Genomic DNA, 17,007 nt, shown 5'->3' with positions numbered 1-17,007 from the left:
TTTGGTAAATAAAACAAATAATTAGGGGTGTCAATCAGGTTTGTAGTTCGGTTTATCGGTTTTCGGTTTGTAACGAGTAGGTTTTTAACGAGTTGGAATTATTATCGGGTCGGTTTTTAATAATTTCGGGTCGGTTCAGTTTGGTTTATTTTTATTACAGTTTCTTTTCGGGTCGGGTTATAATTGCTTCGGGTCATTATCGGTTCGGGTTAAATTCAGTTGGTTTAAAAACGGGGTTTGTCAGTTTAAAGCGGGTTTTGGGTCAAAACATATCGGACCCTAATCGGGTCGGGTTGTAGTCGGTTCAAGTCATAATCGGTTCGAGTTGAACTCAGTCGGTTTGACAACTGATTTTGCCAGTTTTATAACGTATATCTTCTAATATATCCTCAACATTCTTTAATTAGTTATTCCAATAGATCATATGGAGTATTAATTAGTTGTTTAGCTTTATGTCTCTTTTTGGTATAATGATTTTCAGGATCTAATAATAATAACAAATCTTTAATACAATATAGTGTTCCATAAGCCATTACTCGTAAAAGGACGATAATATTTTAGCATAAGAGTTTCAATGACATCAAAATTCCTAACCTATTCAATATAAATATTTCGTAATTTAAATTAAACCCTTTTGTTTTACTATAGATAAAATATACCAAAAAAAAAAAAAAAATCTACGGTCATAACGGGTTACGGAATTACGGGTTATAAAAAGTTTGGTTATAACTGGTTACGAGTTGTAAACGGTTCGATCATAACTTATTATGGGTTATAAATAGTTCGGTCCTAACCAGTTACAGGTTGTAAATGATTTGAGTTTATCGGGTTTTTGTCGGGTTTAAACGGTTTCGGTTTACAATGGGTCGGGTTGCTATTGGGTTCGGAAGTACTCGGTTCGGGTTGTTCTCGGTTTCAGGTTGTATCAGTTCGGCTTGATAACGGGTATGGTTCATTAACGGTTCTTAAACATTCGGATCAGTTCAGTTTCAGGTTTTAAAAAATAGGGTCGGATCGGTTTACGGTTTTAAAATAACAGGTTCTAAGCGGTTCGGTTCCTTTTCGGAACAGTTTGAAATGGTTCGGATTCATCAGTTCGGGTCGGTTTTTGACAGCTCTACAAATAATTGTAGGACCAATATGACAAAAGGTTGTTAATTTATTTACATTTTTACCATTTGATAAAAATATTTTGTTTATCAAGGAGGGTAAAATCCGATGAAAACCCGTTCAACATTAACAACAGAGGCTAGGATTTAGGAGAGAGAAACTGGGAGAGAAGGCTAAGTTGGCATATGCATACATTCTTTTCCACCTTGATATAATGTAATATATTTCCCTTTTTGCGTTAAAAGTTAAAAAAAAAAATAAAAAAATAAAAAAAAACTGTCTTTTTCTCATTTGAAAATTTTAAGGTGCAGGCTATTGTACCTTGCTTGGTACAGCCAAAAAACACAAAAAGAACATGTAACTATTTTGTAAAGAACATACCGTTATTTTGTAAAGAACATATAGTTGTTTTATAATGAACATTCAATTTTATATATATTTTTTCATATCTAAAGAACATGTTAATAAAGAACATGATAATATTATGTAATAAACATTATCAATATATAACCACCATAATTTGAACATAGACAAAATTCAATAAACATTTCACAATAAGCAATGAACATTATGTCGCAAATAAAAGTACATTACACTGACTATCAAAGAACATAAACATATGCTCTTTTCAATTTTTTTGGTGCAAATATGTTCTTTTCACCCTAGGTATATATGTTTATTACATTTTGATAGTATGTTATTTTCACTCTAGGTATATGTTCATTACATTTTAATAGTATGTTCTTTTCACTATAACTATATGTTCATTACTTTTATATATCATGTTCTTTCCTATAAAACAACGGTACGTTATACCGTCTGTAGGAACCAACTATTGTTTCTCATTTTTTATTTTTACTTTTATTTTTTTTATGAACACTTCAATTATCTTTGGAGTGTATAAAGTACTGACGTATATGATATTCGACATTTCTAAATATTGTGTATTTAAGTTTTATGGTAAAGATTGTTACAAAAATAATTTTCCTCTTCATCGTTCAGTCTAAAGCATCCCAAAGACCCAAAACTAAAACAAGATTAGTGAAATATAAATAACCCTTTGCCAGATATTTCTTGAAACAAAAATTAACCCAAGACGCTAAACAAAATTAGGTTCTTAATATGTTTCAAAAAAAAAAAATTAAGGTTCTTACTACGCCTATGAAACCATTGAAGTCAGGGATCAGCCCCACATTGATGTCGTTTACAATAATGAATAACGTTCCCAAACAAAATAATTCAATTCAAAGCACAACTAAAACATTATGCGCAATATTGATCAAACGCAAGGATATACACAAGTAATCCTTTGCACCAAAAAAAATATACAAGTAATCCCACTTAAAAAACCACTTATTGTATCAACTCACAAGAAAAGAAAGTGCATCATGATCCATGAACACAGAAAATTCCTTGACGGTTTCAGGTAGAAAAATTACTTCGTAATTGAGAACCTGTTCAACTTAAATGTAAACCTGTAATTGATATCAACATCATTCAATGACAAAAATAAAGAGAAGAAACCATCAAGGGAAGCTAACACAAGAACATATTATAGAACAAAAAATCAAGCTGTGGTGTACAAACACGAAGGAAGAATTGCCTAAACATATCCCTTTCATTCAGCATCCTCAACTCAAAATTGTAATAAAGAGACTTGAAACAATCTATTAATTGTGTCTGACGCAAGTTGAGACCAAAAACTTCAATCCTAGGTAGATCCAAGAAAAGAAAAAACACCACAAATAAGACGCATAATCCTACTGCCTCAACCATAGCTTACTCCTCTTCAACAATCCTTCCCTTCTCGCTCACGTAGATACCGTCGAGAAACTTCCTGATATCCTTGTTCTTAACATGACATTTCTGATCAAATAGAAACACTGCAGTTAGAAAACTTGTAATACAGCATCAAGAATAAAATGTAACCACAAACAATGATCCAAACATACCTGGTTAATCAGAGCAGCAGATCGAGAAACAAGTTCAATGTCGCTTCCATCCAAGACAAGCTCATCCTTAACCTTCTCGGACCTCAAGATGGTAACACCTTCCAACATGTCAACCTTCCTGACCTGTAAACATTGTCATGTAAAAAACCCAGTTGAAATAATGTGTAAAAGTAGTAGTAAACCAATAACAATAATCAAGTTGAGAAAAAACAGGTTATACCACTGAGGTCTAATCATCTAAAGGTCAGCAAGAAATATACAAGTAAATGAAGAGTCACGATCAGAAGAAAATAAATTGCTGTAAATAGTTGAGTCAAATAGTGAAGAATAATGGATTGATGGTAGAGACGCCTTAAACAAATACTAGCTTGATAATTTCGAACAAGCTAAACTTCCTGGGCGAAAGGCAAACTAATAACCACCTAGTTAAAGTCCTAATTAAACGAAGGGAGATATCATTAAATAAAACTTATAGGTTGAGGGTTATTTAATTCAAATTTCGAACAAAGATAAAAACATAAAGAGCTGGACAATGACACAAGGAAATTCAACATTGTTCAGTCACCTAATAATGGAAATAGATCTATGTATCAATTTCAGCTACCCTCTTGTACATTGCAATTTATTTCAATTTTAAATGACTGAATATTAATTTGAGTTACAATTACAGTATTATACACTACTAACAATACAAATAATTTACCGGCACAAAATCACAGACTGTTTAATCAAAAACTGTTTATCAAGCACAAATCACAAACTGATCTTGCTTTATTGCAATCTGAAGTTCATGGGTTCATACTTCATAGCATAATAAGAATTCTAAGTCTAAACAGATAATACCTATCAAACATAAAAATAATAACACAACAGCTTCCATCGGCTCATGACATACGACGATGACATTAAAATCTCAACCAACTCAATGTATATAGTTGCTAAAGTAGTAACAACAATTAGATACCATGGTAATAATATGATTCAATTTCACAGTAAAATAACAATTCATTCCTCCATAACCCATATCATATTGATCTAAACAGACCACAATACTACATCATCCAAAATCATGAATCCAACAGAGAAAACCAAAATAAAGTCAAACATCAGAAATTCAGTCAAACAACAATTCCTAGTAAACAACAAACGAACAGCTACAATTACTACTAAAATAAATTAAACACATAGAAATCTATAAACAGAACACATACAAATTCCAAAATCATATATTCAAGGTAAAAAATCAAAATTTATACATATCTAAAATCCAGTAAAACATATCCGGAAAAACTTATGGCAGGTCCAATTATCTTATAAAATAAACCAAACAAATCAAAAAAACATACCAAACAGAACAAAATCATAAATTCCATAGAAAACGAAATACGAAATTGCAATACTAAATTCGTCAAAAAATTAGAGAAAAAATGAATACCCTTTTCTCGCCAAGAAAGTTACGGATCTCAATACTCTTGTTAGAGTTGGTAATACTAGCATTGATGGGAAAATGAGCGTAAACCATCCTCATTTTGTATCGATAACCCTTGGTAACACCAGTGATGAGATTCTCAATATGACTGATAGCAGTACGAATAGCAGCAGAAGTTTTCCTGGTACCAAACCACGAATCAATGTTCAACTTCTTCTTGCCTTCTTCATCGGTAACCAATTGAAAATCGAGGTTGAGATGCTTGAAGTTGCGGGTGAGAGTACCCCTTGGACCAGAAACGACGATGATCTTAGCGTCAACTTTGATGTCGATCCCATCTGGGATTTCCATGGAGTCGGAGGATAGTACTTGCTTCATTGTTGATGGTGTTGATTTTCTCTCTCCTAGGGTTTTTTTTGGGGGTTAGGGTTTGAGGATGAACAACTGAAGAAGAGGCGCTGGAGTAGAGGAAGAAATGAGGATTATATAGTAAGGGTTTGGGGGCCGCTGTTAGAAGGCTAAAACCCTAGTGTTGTTGATTTGGGCTTTGGGCTATATTTTTTGGGTATTGGTTTTAATATGAGTTTGGAAATTACTCGTGTTATGCGTATAAATTGATTTCAACGGCGACATGAAAAGTTATACATATCATTTCGAGTCGTGTTAATCTCAAATAGTGTTAGTATCATTTCGGGTCGTGTTAATCTCAAATAGTGTTAAAATGTAGTATCTAGTGTTGTCAAATTTCAAACCAAAACCGTTTAACTGTCCGAAACCGACCGACCCAAATGAGAACCGAACCGATTAAAAAACCGAATTTTTTGAAACCGAAAACCGACCCGAACCGTATTTTAGTAAACCCGAAACCGAATCGACCTGAATAATGTTAAACCGTATAAGAACCGAACCCGTTAACAAACCGAACCAAATATAAACCGAACTGAAAGAAAACCGAACCGAAAAAGAACCGAATCGTATCTAACCCGAAACCGGTTCCAACCCGAAACCGTTTAAACTGGCAAAAAAACCGCTTACACCGAACTGTTAGCAAACTGCTACCCGTTTGCACCGAACCATTTAAAAACCGAACTGATTGTAAACCGAACTGGTTATAAACCGAACCGTTTATGAACCAAACCGCTTCTAAATCGAACCGTTTACAAACTTTTTTATATAATTAAATGGATTTTTTTTTTTTGACGGGAATATAATTAAATCGAACCGTTTACAAACTTTTTTCTTTGACGGGAATATAACTAGAAGATCAGTATGACTAAACTTGAAACAGAACATAATATGTATTTATAAAATCAATGAGAATTTGTTTATAATATGATGCCTAAATATGAAATGATTCGCGACTTTATATAAAACTTGTGAACGCAAAAGGTTAGCAAGTACTATCAAATTTCAAACCAAAACCATTTAACTGCCCGAATCCAAACAACTCGATAAACAATTTATTTTTTGAAACCGAAAACCGACCTGAACCGTAATTTAGTAAACTTGAAATGGAATCGATATGAATAACGTTAAAGTGGTTAAACCATCGAAGAACCGAACCAGTTATAAACTGAACCGAAAAAGAACCGAACCAGTTAAAAACTGAACCGAAAAAGAACCGAACCAGTTATAAACTGAACAAAAAAAGAACCGAACTGTTTCTAACCCGAAACCGTTTCCAACTCGAAACTGTTTGAACCGGGATAAAAACCGTTTACACCGCACCGTTAACAAATCGCAACCCGTCTGCACCGAACCGTTTACTACCTGGACTGTTTACAACCCAAACCGAATTAAAACCGCTTAAGAATAAACCGAAACCGAATCGAACCGATAACCATTTAAACCGAACCAAAACCAACCCGTGAGACAATTAAACCGATTCCAAACTGACCCGATTAAATACCGAACCGATTTCAAACCGAACCGAAACCGAACTGTCAAACCGTTTTGATAGTGCTAGTAGTTGCATTACAAAAAATGATAAATGGATTAAATTGGGTTGAGTTTGGATCGTTTGGGTTGGGTTGGGTCCAAGTTCAAGTTCTGTCTTAGTAACTTCTTGTCAAGTTTTGGTAGGGCCAAGTCAAGAATTGACCGCTCTAAGTACAATGAAGTAAGTTGATTCCTCACAAAAATTAATGAAGTAAAGTTGGGCCCCATTCTTTTGAGCTTTAGATAGAGCATAGCAGGAGTCAGCAGAGTAGAGTAGAGCAGATTGAAGCAGAGTATAGCCGAGCCGAGCCGAACAGAGCAAATTTTATTATTATTATTATTATTATTATTATTATTATTATTATTATTATTATTATTATATCTCAAAAACAGACGAAATCATACAACTTAAAAAAAATAGTGGGAAGCCAGTCTGGGCCCCCACTCCTCTAGGTATAACAAATCCTACCCTAGTAAATAAATGTGCAGCAGAATGAGCCCCAATGTCTTTCGTCGTCGAGAATTTCTGAACCCGCTTAAGTAATGCAACAACCTCCTTCTCTAATTCCCCAAGCGAAGAAAAGGAGAAGGAAATGAAACCATATCCAATCGCCTGACAACTAGATTCGTACTTGGCCCGCTTCCGATGTGCCGCACCAGCTACAACCCATCCAAGAACAAAGTCAGATAGCCCAGGCTGTGACAAAAGAGAAGAATCTGTCAAGTCAGCACAGGCATCGCGACCAGGAATAAAGTAACACATCTGTAGGTCCGAGGGCCCCGTCATTCCCTCCTAACAACCCAATGTCAACCTCCTTTCTCGTTGAAATCTCATATCGATAACAAATATCAACAAGGGTATCCCGAATAACATTATGCCGGTGCTTAATACCCATCATACTAGCACACGACACCACGTGATCACCGAAAATATCTCCAGAAAAAACCCTTGAACAAGTTGAACACGGCGTCGATACAGAGAACAATGAAACACCTAACCGATAGCACAATACACTTCGTTAAGTCTTTGCGTTCATTGTCTAATCCAACCCTGAAATAGGGACAACCCGAAGCCAAGCAGAGGTGTGATCTCCCTGCTGCGACTTCCACAAGGCTGATTGTCGGGGAGATAAAGAAAAGGTGGAATCTGCAGAAGCAGTAACCTTAGTGAAATATATTATTATTATTATTATTATTTTATAATTAAAAATTAATAATTATTATCTTTAAATATTAATTTTTATTATAAAAAATCAATTATTATTATTATTATTATTATTATTACTATTATTATTATTATTAAATATTAATTATTATTATTATTATAATACTTCAATATAATTATTATTATTGTTATTAACTATTAATTAATTATTATTATTATTATTAAATATTAATTATTATTATAATAATTCAATATTAAGTATTATTTATAAGCAGGGAAGAGCAGAGCAGATTGAAACAAAACAGAGCATAGCAGAGCAGATTTCAGAATAGCAGAGCAGAGCAGCTCTAAAGAACAGGACTTTGATCATCGGTGGTTTGAGTCGTTTGCCTTCACTTCTTTTTGGCTTGAAAAGAGTGAATTTTAATGACCCAATAATAAAGTCCCTTCATTCTTTAAGTACTCCGTATTGATTTATTTGGCATGTGGCATAATTGGTAACTGATTAAGTTTGTCAAAAAAAAGTTATGGACCGTTTTAGGAAGGAACTCGTCATAATTGGGAGATTTGAAACCAACTTGAGTTAATTAAAAGTTGAGATCTTTTAAAGAAGATGGATGATAGCAGGGACTGCTTGTTTTGGGTATTTTTACCCTGCCACGTGGCCATTCGAAGCTTCTGTATTTTTGCAGCTACAGACAATCCCGGGCCAGTCTTGGTGTTGTAACTCTACCGCAGGACACAAAAAACACTGCTGGTGTCGATTATTATTATTATTATTATTATTATTATTATTATTATTATTATTATTATTATTATTATTATTATTATTATTTTTATTTTTCCATTAAAAAGTTTGAAAAGCTAATAATGTATTTATTGGGTTAAAGCTCGGAGTTAGTCCATATATCTCAATTCAATTTGGCAAATTTGTGCCATAACTTTTCGGCATGATTCCACATGCTCAAAAGTTTTATTTACTATGAATTATACATTAAATAAACTTGTAACTTTCAATTTATACGAGGCCTTATTCTATTCACTTAAGCTAAAAATAATTTATTTCAATTTTAAAAAAATTATCGACCGATTGTTTATCCAAAAGCCAATAAAACCCAATAACTCAATATCTGAATTTGATCTAACCCAAAACAAAATATACCAGATACTATTTATAAACAAAAAATACCCCATTTTACACGAGCCGGAACTACCCACATCCTAAGTAAACTTGACCCAAAACTTATTAGTTAATTAGCTATCGACTTATTGATTATAGTGGAGATCAAAGAGGAGATTTTATAATACGGTTTTTACACCAAATAACCCTGATTAATTTATTTATTCACCATATACACCATGAATGTTTCAAATTCACCATATACCCCCGAGTTTCACAAAAATGTACCAAATGCCCAAATGACTAACGAGCGCCAACTCTATTAGTCACTAAGGGTTAATTGTGCCACGTGGCATCCTATGGTTGGTTCTCTTTTAAATTGTTTATTTATTTGGCAAAAGATAATGAGCACCTCCGGGGCGTTAGATAAGATAATTTAAAGTGAAAATATTAGAGTAAAATTAACATTAATTACACTGAATGATGCATGATTTTGTTATGCATTCCTAACTTAATACTATTTATTTAATAAAAAATTTTTGTAAAAAAAACCATCCTAGCAAATGAATCTTGTTTATTATATTGTTCTTTTTCACGAAGTGATTAATAAAGAATATCATTTGTTACAATGTAATCTTTTTGTGAACCTTGTTTGTGAATAAGAAGACCTAGTAGAGGCCGCGTAAGGGCTACGATGATCACTTCAAAAGAATAACTTTCAATAAACCTTTGAGTGGCAATCCTTCTTAAGGATCAGAGAGAAAGCTCGTGCTTTGTAAGTTTTCCTAAACTCATCGGTAATTCTTTACTTAGTAAAATTACAAAAGGGTGACTGTTTGTCTCCTCTCTTTTATTTCATCATCTCCCCAACAGTCAGGTTTTCAAATCATCACCAACTAAAAGCATAAGACCGGGATTTTAAAGGGCCTGAGCACTAAGTGGGAGATCCTACGAGGCACCCTCCTCACACTCATTAGGTGTCACCCCAGCAACAATAGGCCAACCATCTTTGTTGTACCTAATAAAGCCCTCTCTTGACACAGTCATCAACTAAGCAATGGAAGACTCAGACACCATGACATTAAAGCCATAAATCACAGAATTCCGAATCATATCAAGCAATTGTTTTAGACCAACATAAATTGGTACTTTGAAAGCTTCTCCAACATTCTCAAAAACCCTAACCAACCATGAAGCTCCAAACATTCTCAAGTTGTAATAATGCAACCTCAATTTGTTAGCTTAAATTAAATATGTGTACATGAAAGGTATAAGTTAGGTAGATGGGTGTCTAACTTAAGAGCTAACCATGACCATAATTAATAAAGACCCCTTGAGAGCTAACGCAAGGGAATGAAAGAACGGTGCAGTGATGGACACGCCCAATTTTAATTGGCAAGCTTTAAGGCAGAACTCAGAAAATGGTTGCTTGTCCATGGTTGTTATAAGAAAAGGTACACAAGTTATAATGGATTTGGAAGTTAAAAATCGTCTTTGACAACAATAACAGTGGAGTTCATTGAGTTGCATAGGGTACACTTGAGGAGGTGGTGTCTATTAAGGAGGCTAGGATGAACAACTGAACAAACTTGGAACATGATTGAGTATGGATTTCAATTGATCAAGTTGTTAAGAGTAAGTCTTTGAGACTAGAATGATTTATATGCAGAAACATCTTGTTTATATACTCTTGGAAGTACAAGTGTTAAGTTTAAGGATGGAATATACAAGAAACAAGGCGTTTAAGAATCAAATGGTAACAACTAAGAAGATGGTCACATGAATTTTTAAGAATAAACATATGAGCATTGTATTTTCAGGGCGAAAATATGGCAGAGTTGGCGTGAAAAATTCTTTTCCTTTGGGAATTTCTTGAATTGATAGATTATGGTAAACTTCAACGGATGAGGATGGCTTAATCGTGAATTTGGGATTTCATTGGGAGGAAGTTTAATGTCGAACTCGATGGAGGAAATCTTGACATGGTGATTATGCTATGAGAATCTTGGTGAGTCACAGATGATTTATATAAAAGGAACATCAAAGGAAAGCTTGTGACTTGTTGAAACTTTATAGAGTTAAGGTACTAAATTGCGAGAAGCAAATCCTGGAATTTAAAGATTGTGAATGAATATGGGCATTGTTATAGAGAAAAAGGTAAAAGTTTATCGACTAATGAGAAATTAAGGGAGTTGGGAAGTGAAATTGTCAGGGATTGTTAAAAAGAAGTTACATCGCTTTGGGAAGTGTTTGTATAGGTGTGCTTGATTAAAGGATAAGGGTGAAGGTAGGAGGTTGTGCAGGAGTTTTAAGGAGTGGAACAAGGTGATAATAATGCATGAGTAATTTCTACCAAACACTACTAAAAAAAATCACATTTCCGATGGAAAATTCCGTCGAAAACACCCTAAAATCCGTCGGAAAACTCGTTTCCAACGGAATTTCCGTCGGAACGGGTTGTCGGAAAAGGTTTGGTAGGAAACAGGTCTCTTTCGACGGAAAATTCCATCGGAAACACTGTTCCGACGGAATTCATTCGTCGGAAGTGATTTTCCGGCACCGGCACAGTCTGTCGTAAATCTCCGACGGACGTAATTCCGTTGGAAATTTGCGAGGGAAATTCCGTCGAAAAATTATAAAAAAAAAGCCTCCCACCACCCCCACAACCAGCCAGCCACCAGCTACCACCCCCACAACTAGCCAGCCACCAGCTACCACCCCCACCACCAGCTACCAGCCCACACCACCAGCCCACACCACTAGCCCACACCACCCATATCACCACCCACAACCACCAAAGCCCCTACCCACCTAAACCCCTACCCACCTAAACGAGTCTAGATCTACCACCCCGCCTAAGCAAACCACCCCACCACCCACCTAAAACCACCTCCGTCGCCAAAACAAAGCATAACCCAAAAATTAACCAAAAAAAAAAGAAAACAAATTAAAATCACCACCACTCTAACCGAACCACATCACCACCCAAACTAAACTCAACTAAACCCATATCTACCAACCCCTGTCCACCACCACCAGAACAACCCACCACCACCATAAATATCCAAAAAAATCAGAAAAAAAACAACAAACAAATTAAAATAAAAAAAAAGAGATACATACCTTAATTTTACCGCACAATACCTCGAAATTAGGTTTACAAGGCCAAATTCGATCCTGAAAACTCTAGATCTAGAGTTTTTATGGTCGAATTTGATCTGAAAACCTTCATTTTAATTGCGCCGTTGATGTCTGTCATGGTGTTGTTGTTCATGCAGTGTTAATCTTGTCGTTAATGCTACGTTGGTGTTGTTGCGCGATTGTTAGTGTTGGAGGTGGTAGATAGTAGATAGAAAGAGGGGGAAAGGAGAAGAGAGAAGGAAAAGAGAGAAGGAGAAAACAGGCGAGAAATAGAAGAGGAAAGAGAAGAGGAGATAAAAGGAGAACGAGAATAAGAAGAGGAGAGAAAAGGAGAACGAAGAGGAGAAGGAGAACGAAGAAGAGAGAGAGAGCAGATAGAAGGAGAGTGAAGAGAAGAGAGAAGAAGGGGAAAGAAAAGGAGAAGGGGAAAGAGAAAAAAAAGAGGCGGACAAGATATTAGTCTCTTAGGGTTTTCTAAAGTGATTTTTTTCATTAAAAAAAATAATTCCGACGGAAATTTCGTCGAAAATTTCAAACGGATTCTTATTCCGTCGGAAAATGTACTTTCGATGGAAAAATTCGTCGTAAAGTACATAATTTCCGATGGATTATATTCCATCGGAAATTTCCAACGGATTTTCGGCGGAATCATTAATTTCGTCGGAAATTTCCGACAGAATAAAAATCCGTCGGAAAATATGATATTTCCGACGGATTTAAGTGTCCGTCAGAACCATTCAGTCGGAATTCGACCCGATTCTAGTAGTGAAAGATGATCACTTGGTTGGTCAATGGGAAAGAATGATGATAATTTTGAGGATGGAACGAGGTTGAACATTAATAGCACAATGAGTTAAGTTTAATATCGTGTGTTTTTAGCCAGTGATTGCATTAGCATCATTATGATTTCAGAAATCGAGAATCTTTATTCTTGGAATAAATTCATAGTAGTTCGAAAGCTGAGTCTATAGTGAATACAATGATTGTAACTTGGAATTTGTTTAAGAAAAGGAAAGGTTTAAGCTTGAAATTGTGGAGGAAGAGATCATTAGAGAATCGCTACGAAATTTGGTAAAGGAAGAGATCTTCACATAATTGGAGGAGATAAAGGAAAGTTAGTTTTGTGTGTTAAAGTCGATCAGCATTATGAAAAAGTTAATCAAGGAAGGTTGACTATGCTAATATTAATGAAGATGGAACCTTGGTGAAAGAAGGCAGGTAATAAATGTGATGAATTTAAAAGAAAACTCATGGAGGATGGACACAACTCATCATATTTGGGTGCACCCACAAGGAGAAGCTAGAAGTGTATGAAGAGTTGAGAAAGCGTATTGGCAGCCTTGAATGATAAGTGAACTGGTAATAATGTGATCAAACATTGGATTTGGAAAGAAGTAAAGTTTAAGCATAGGAGAACCAAGAGAATTATACATCCACTCGAGATACGGGTAAAGGATAATATTTGCATCTCAATAGATTTGAATGCAAATTGACTTAAGTTAAGAAAAAGGAATGATGTAGTTGAATTGCAGTGGATGAACTTGCAGGAAGTTATGTCAAGAAGGTGATGAAGCTCCACGGAGAAGTGTGCCAAGAACCTTGGGTGACCATTTGGAAATAAGTATCATGAGAAAAGACATATTAAAGGCCTTTATAATGGATTTTCAAGGAGATTGGAGAGGCATATTGGATTTATTTGAATTATTCTAATAACATTCTTTGTGCTAGAAGCATAGACATGACACATGCTGGGTTTTGATGAGTCCGACTCATCGCGGAAAATAAAACCCGAGCCAAGATCATACTCACAATTAATATAATCAAAAGACATAATTAACAAGAATTAAGGATAGAGGAAATTACCTTTGAAGCGTGCTTCGCTCGTCTACTGAGCTCTTACTTGAGAAAGCTTTAAGTCTCGCAACGGGCGAAAACCTCCTACGGTATCTACCCGCAACACGACCCCAACTAGGTCTATTACTTGGAGGTTAGCCAAGTCCGACCAAACTACTCGAGTAATTATGAGTTTAAAGGTTTTCTCAATGGAGATGCCTTTTCTAACTCTTACTCAAGTGAGTTTTCCCATACCCCAAGTTGGGTATTTATAGGGAAACTCATGAGTGAAATCCTCTCTCCCATCAATTTGGGAGTGTTGGTAAAATTAATATTTTCCTTTTATTTTTAAATCAAAAATAAAATTAAATAGCCAACAAATAATTAATCAACAAGGGTCACACTTAGAGGAGGGGTTAGGTAAGGACCACAAGGGAAAGAGGGGGACCAAACTTGATCCCCAAGCTCTCCCCATAACCGGCCACATGCACCCAAATACCCCAATCAGCCGCTGCCACGTGGCACCCACCCTTGGGCACCAAGGCACGCCTAGCTGGCAGTCTTGTGCCTCGGCTGGGCCCTTTCCGTGGCTGCTTGGGTGTGTGCTGCTGCCTCGGCCCAGCAAGCCACGCACACAAGTGCGGGCTGCTGGCCGAGGCCTGCTGCTGTGCCAATGCTAGCACACGCAGCCCAGCAAGCCACGCTGCTAGCTGGCTGCTACTGGGTGCATTGTGCTTGGCGCGCCAGCAGCAAGGCACTAGCACACCTGCCCCGCACACAAGTGCAGCAGGCCACGCACGCACATGCGAGCTGCTGCTGCTATGTGCGTGGCTTGGTGCATGCTAGATATGTGCTCTAAGCACATTTTGCCCTAGCACTCGGTTTGCTCAGGGCATTCCAATGCTAGGGGTATTTTAAGTAAATTGTTGATTAATTAGTGATTTTACCGTCTCGTCTTTAATTAATTCGACTCGACTTACTACGCTCGGTTTCGACGCTCCAAGCTCGATCTCCGACGTCTAAATATTAATAACTCGAGCGACTCATTAGTTCCTTCCGAATTAATTTGTCGTGTCAGATCGTTAGTTGCTTGGGTGTGACACGAAGGGTTCAGTCAAGATTAAGCTGTAATTTTAATTATACATTAATATTATTGATCGGAAGCAGACTCCACCTAGGCATTTCGATCACTTGGCCTCACTGAATACTTAACTTTCTAATAATTTCAAACCCTCTACCGGAATAATACACTTGTTCGAAGGATACCATTCCTATCAATCTCCCACTTGTCCTTACGGACAAGTGCTCTTTTAGTGTATAGCCTTTTTCCTATGTCGCTTAATGTCTCTTCATGAACTATAAGGTAAGATTTATTCATCATCCTTATTACGTCTAGAAGTGTTTCTCGATATCCGAGTCCGACTGTCAACAAACAAATGATTTTTAAAATCTATCCGAGCACGGCCATGCATTTTCACAGTCTCGCTCTTCGTGAGGCCTTGTAAACAACAAAGACATATTCCCTATTATTAGTAGGGGGACATTCCCAGTCTTGTAATGTAGCTTCTCTTACTAAGAGGACCTAGTTGCCCGAGTGTTGCCGTTATAATCTCCATGTGCGGCAGACGTTTGACTAACATCAAAACGGACTAGTTCTCAAACAAGAGAACTCACAATACTCATGGTCGAGGAAAGAGGTTCCGATAGCCATAATGAGAAGTGTACTTATAACGATTTTTAAATCTCTTAAAGTATTCTCATAGGTCGATCCAGTATGGTTCTAAACCAATACCTGTGCAAATGATTCATGACAATCATGTCCTTATAGCACAAGAAACGGGGCTATAAATCAAACTACACACTAATCACAAGTGGTCATTAATCGTCCATAATTTAAATGACCTCGATTAGGGATAATTTTCGATTATAATATTCAATGTTCACTTAATAGGTGTTTCTTTTTCCAAGACTGGTCTTGATACCCTATTTTGAATATTCTCATAATCGAATGGACTCATTATTTAATCCTAAACCACAATTAAATAGAAAATGGAGTGAAAAAAATTGCATTAAATTTAGATTACTCCAAAGCATGAATGGTTCATCTTAGTGTCTTACATTAAAATGTTCATAATAAATTAAAACACTAAACAGGGAAATCAAAGCCAATCTCCAACATGCCTGATTCCCATTGCCTCAATGTGCTTGTTGTGCTTCACTTGAGGCAAAGGTTTAGTAAGTGGATCGGCAACATTGTCATCCGTTCCAACTTTGCAAATTCTGATTTCACCCTCTGATTTCCATTCTCTTATCATGTGAAATCGCCGCTTAACATGTTTGACCTTCTGATGTTCCCTTGGCTCTCTGGCCTGAGCAATAGCTCCATTGTTGTCACAATAGAGGCTATTGGACCCTTGATAGAGGGTATAACATCAAGTTCACTGCCAGGCTAAAGTCGTAATCACCTAATAAAAAATAATACCTAAATCCACTAACTATGTAGATAGGGAAGAAGGGTCGAATCCACAGGGAAACGAGTCTTTCTATTCCTAATTAATTATTATAATCTAAATTATCAAGTAAACAATTTGTTATTATAAAAGGGAACTAAACTACTAAGAGTGAAAGTGGGAAGGAATAAAAGTAGGAGGAAATCAAATAATAAAAGACCTAGGGCATAGGTTCACCAATAAATAATATTCCAGGGTAAAACATAATAATCAATCACCAATGCATCAATTAATCAGATCATAAAGGGCTTTCGCTACGTATTACAATCACAGAATTAATCTACCGGTATTAAATCTCATCTTTCGAATCTCGACTTAACCATTTATAAATTAACCTGCCTATTGAAACTAGACCTAAACATCAATTCATCTCTCGAATCTCGAATCAATATTGTCAAACTCATGCATAAAAGATCAGGCCTAATCTAGTCACAGAGCATTAAATCAATCAATAGGAAATTAATCAAGCTTTGACAATCAACAACAATAAATTACCCCTTCATATTATTTATGGATCCCCATAAACCCTAGAAAGAAAACTACTCAGACATAATTAAAACTAAACTAATCAAAGCAATTAAAGGAGACATGATGAAAGAAATAAAGTAAATAGCTGAGATTAAAGAAGAAAAAATCGTTACCAAAGTAATCGGAATTAAAGAGTTGAATTAAGAACAAAGTTGTAGAGAGAGAAAATAATCTAAGTAGAGAGAGAAAGTCTAAAGGAGAAGGTAAAAAAAGAGTCTAAAAAAAAGATACTAAACTTGCTTAACGGAAAAGTATTTTTATTAAGCAAGAATCCTAAACTA

The 17,007-nt window shown here is 35.8% G+C and overlaps 1 protein-coding gene across 1 annotated transcript; it reads right to left on the bottom strand.

Annotated features, from left to right (window-relative positions):
* Positions 1–2,641: 2,641 nt before the first annotated feature.
* Positions 2,642–4,944, bottom strand: LOC145589508 (large ribosomal subunit protein uL6-like). The gene is made up of 3 exons (XM_081646104.1): positions 4,498–4,944; positions 3,063–3,185; positions 2,642–2,976 (listed from the first exon to the last, which is right to left on the bottom strand). Exons 1-3 carry the CDS (start codon positions 4,867–4,869, stop codon positions 2,890–2,892), a joined length of 582 nt encoding a protein of 193 aa, XP_081502230.1. The 5' UTR covers positions 4,870–4,944; the 3' UTR covers positions 2,642–2,889.
* Positions 4,945–17,007: the final 12,063 nt, after the last annotated feature.

The sequence above is a fragment of the Chenopodium album genome, chromosome 17, assembly GCF_948465745.1.
Source record: "Chenopodium album chromosome 17, dcCheAlbu1.1, whole genome shotgun sequence".
Classification (NCBI taxonomy): Eukaryota; Viridiplantae; Streptophyta; class Magnoliopsida; order Caryophyllales; family Amaranthaceae; genus Chenopodium; species Chenopodium album.
This window is presented reverse-complemented; position numbering and strand designations above follow the sequence as displayed.

Bases quoted from the DNA above. Each gene is read 5' to 3' on its own strand.
- LOC145589508 (XM_081646104.1), bottom strand. From the start codon at position 4,869: ATGAAGCAAGTACTATCCTCCGACTCCATGGAAATCCCAGATGGGATC. The intron at 3,186-4,497 runs GTATTCATTTTT...CAATGTTTACAG, and splicing joins ACTTTCTTGGCGAGAAAAGG to GTCAGGAAGGTTGACATGTT. The intron at 2,977-3,062 runs GTATGTTTGGAT...CTATTTGATCAG, and splicing joins CTGCTGCTCTGATTAACCAG to AAATGTCATGTTAAGAACAA.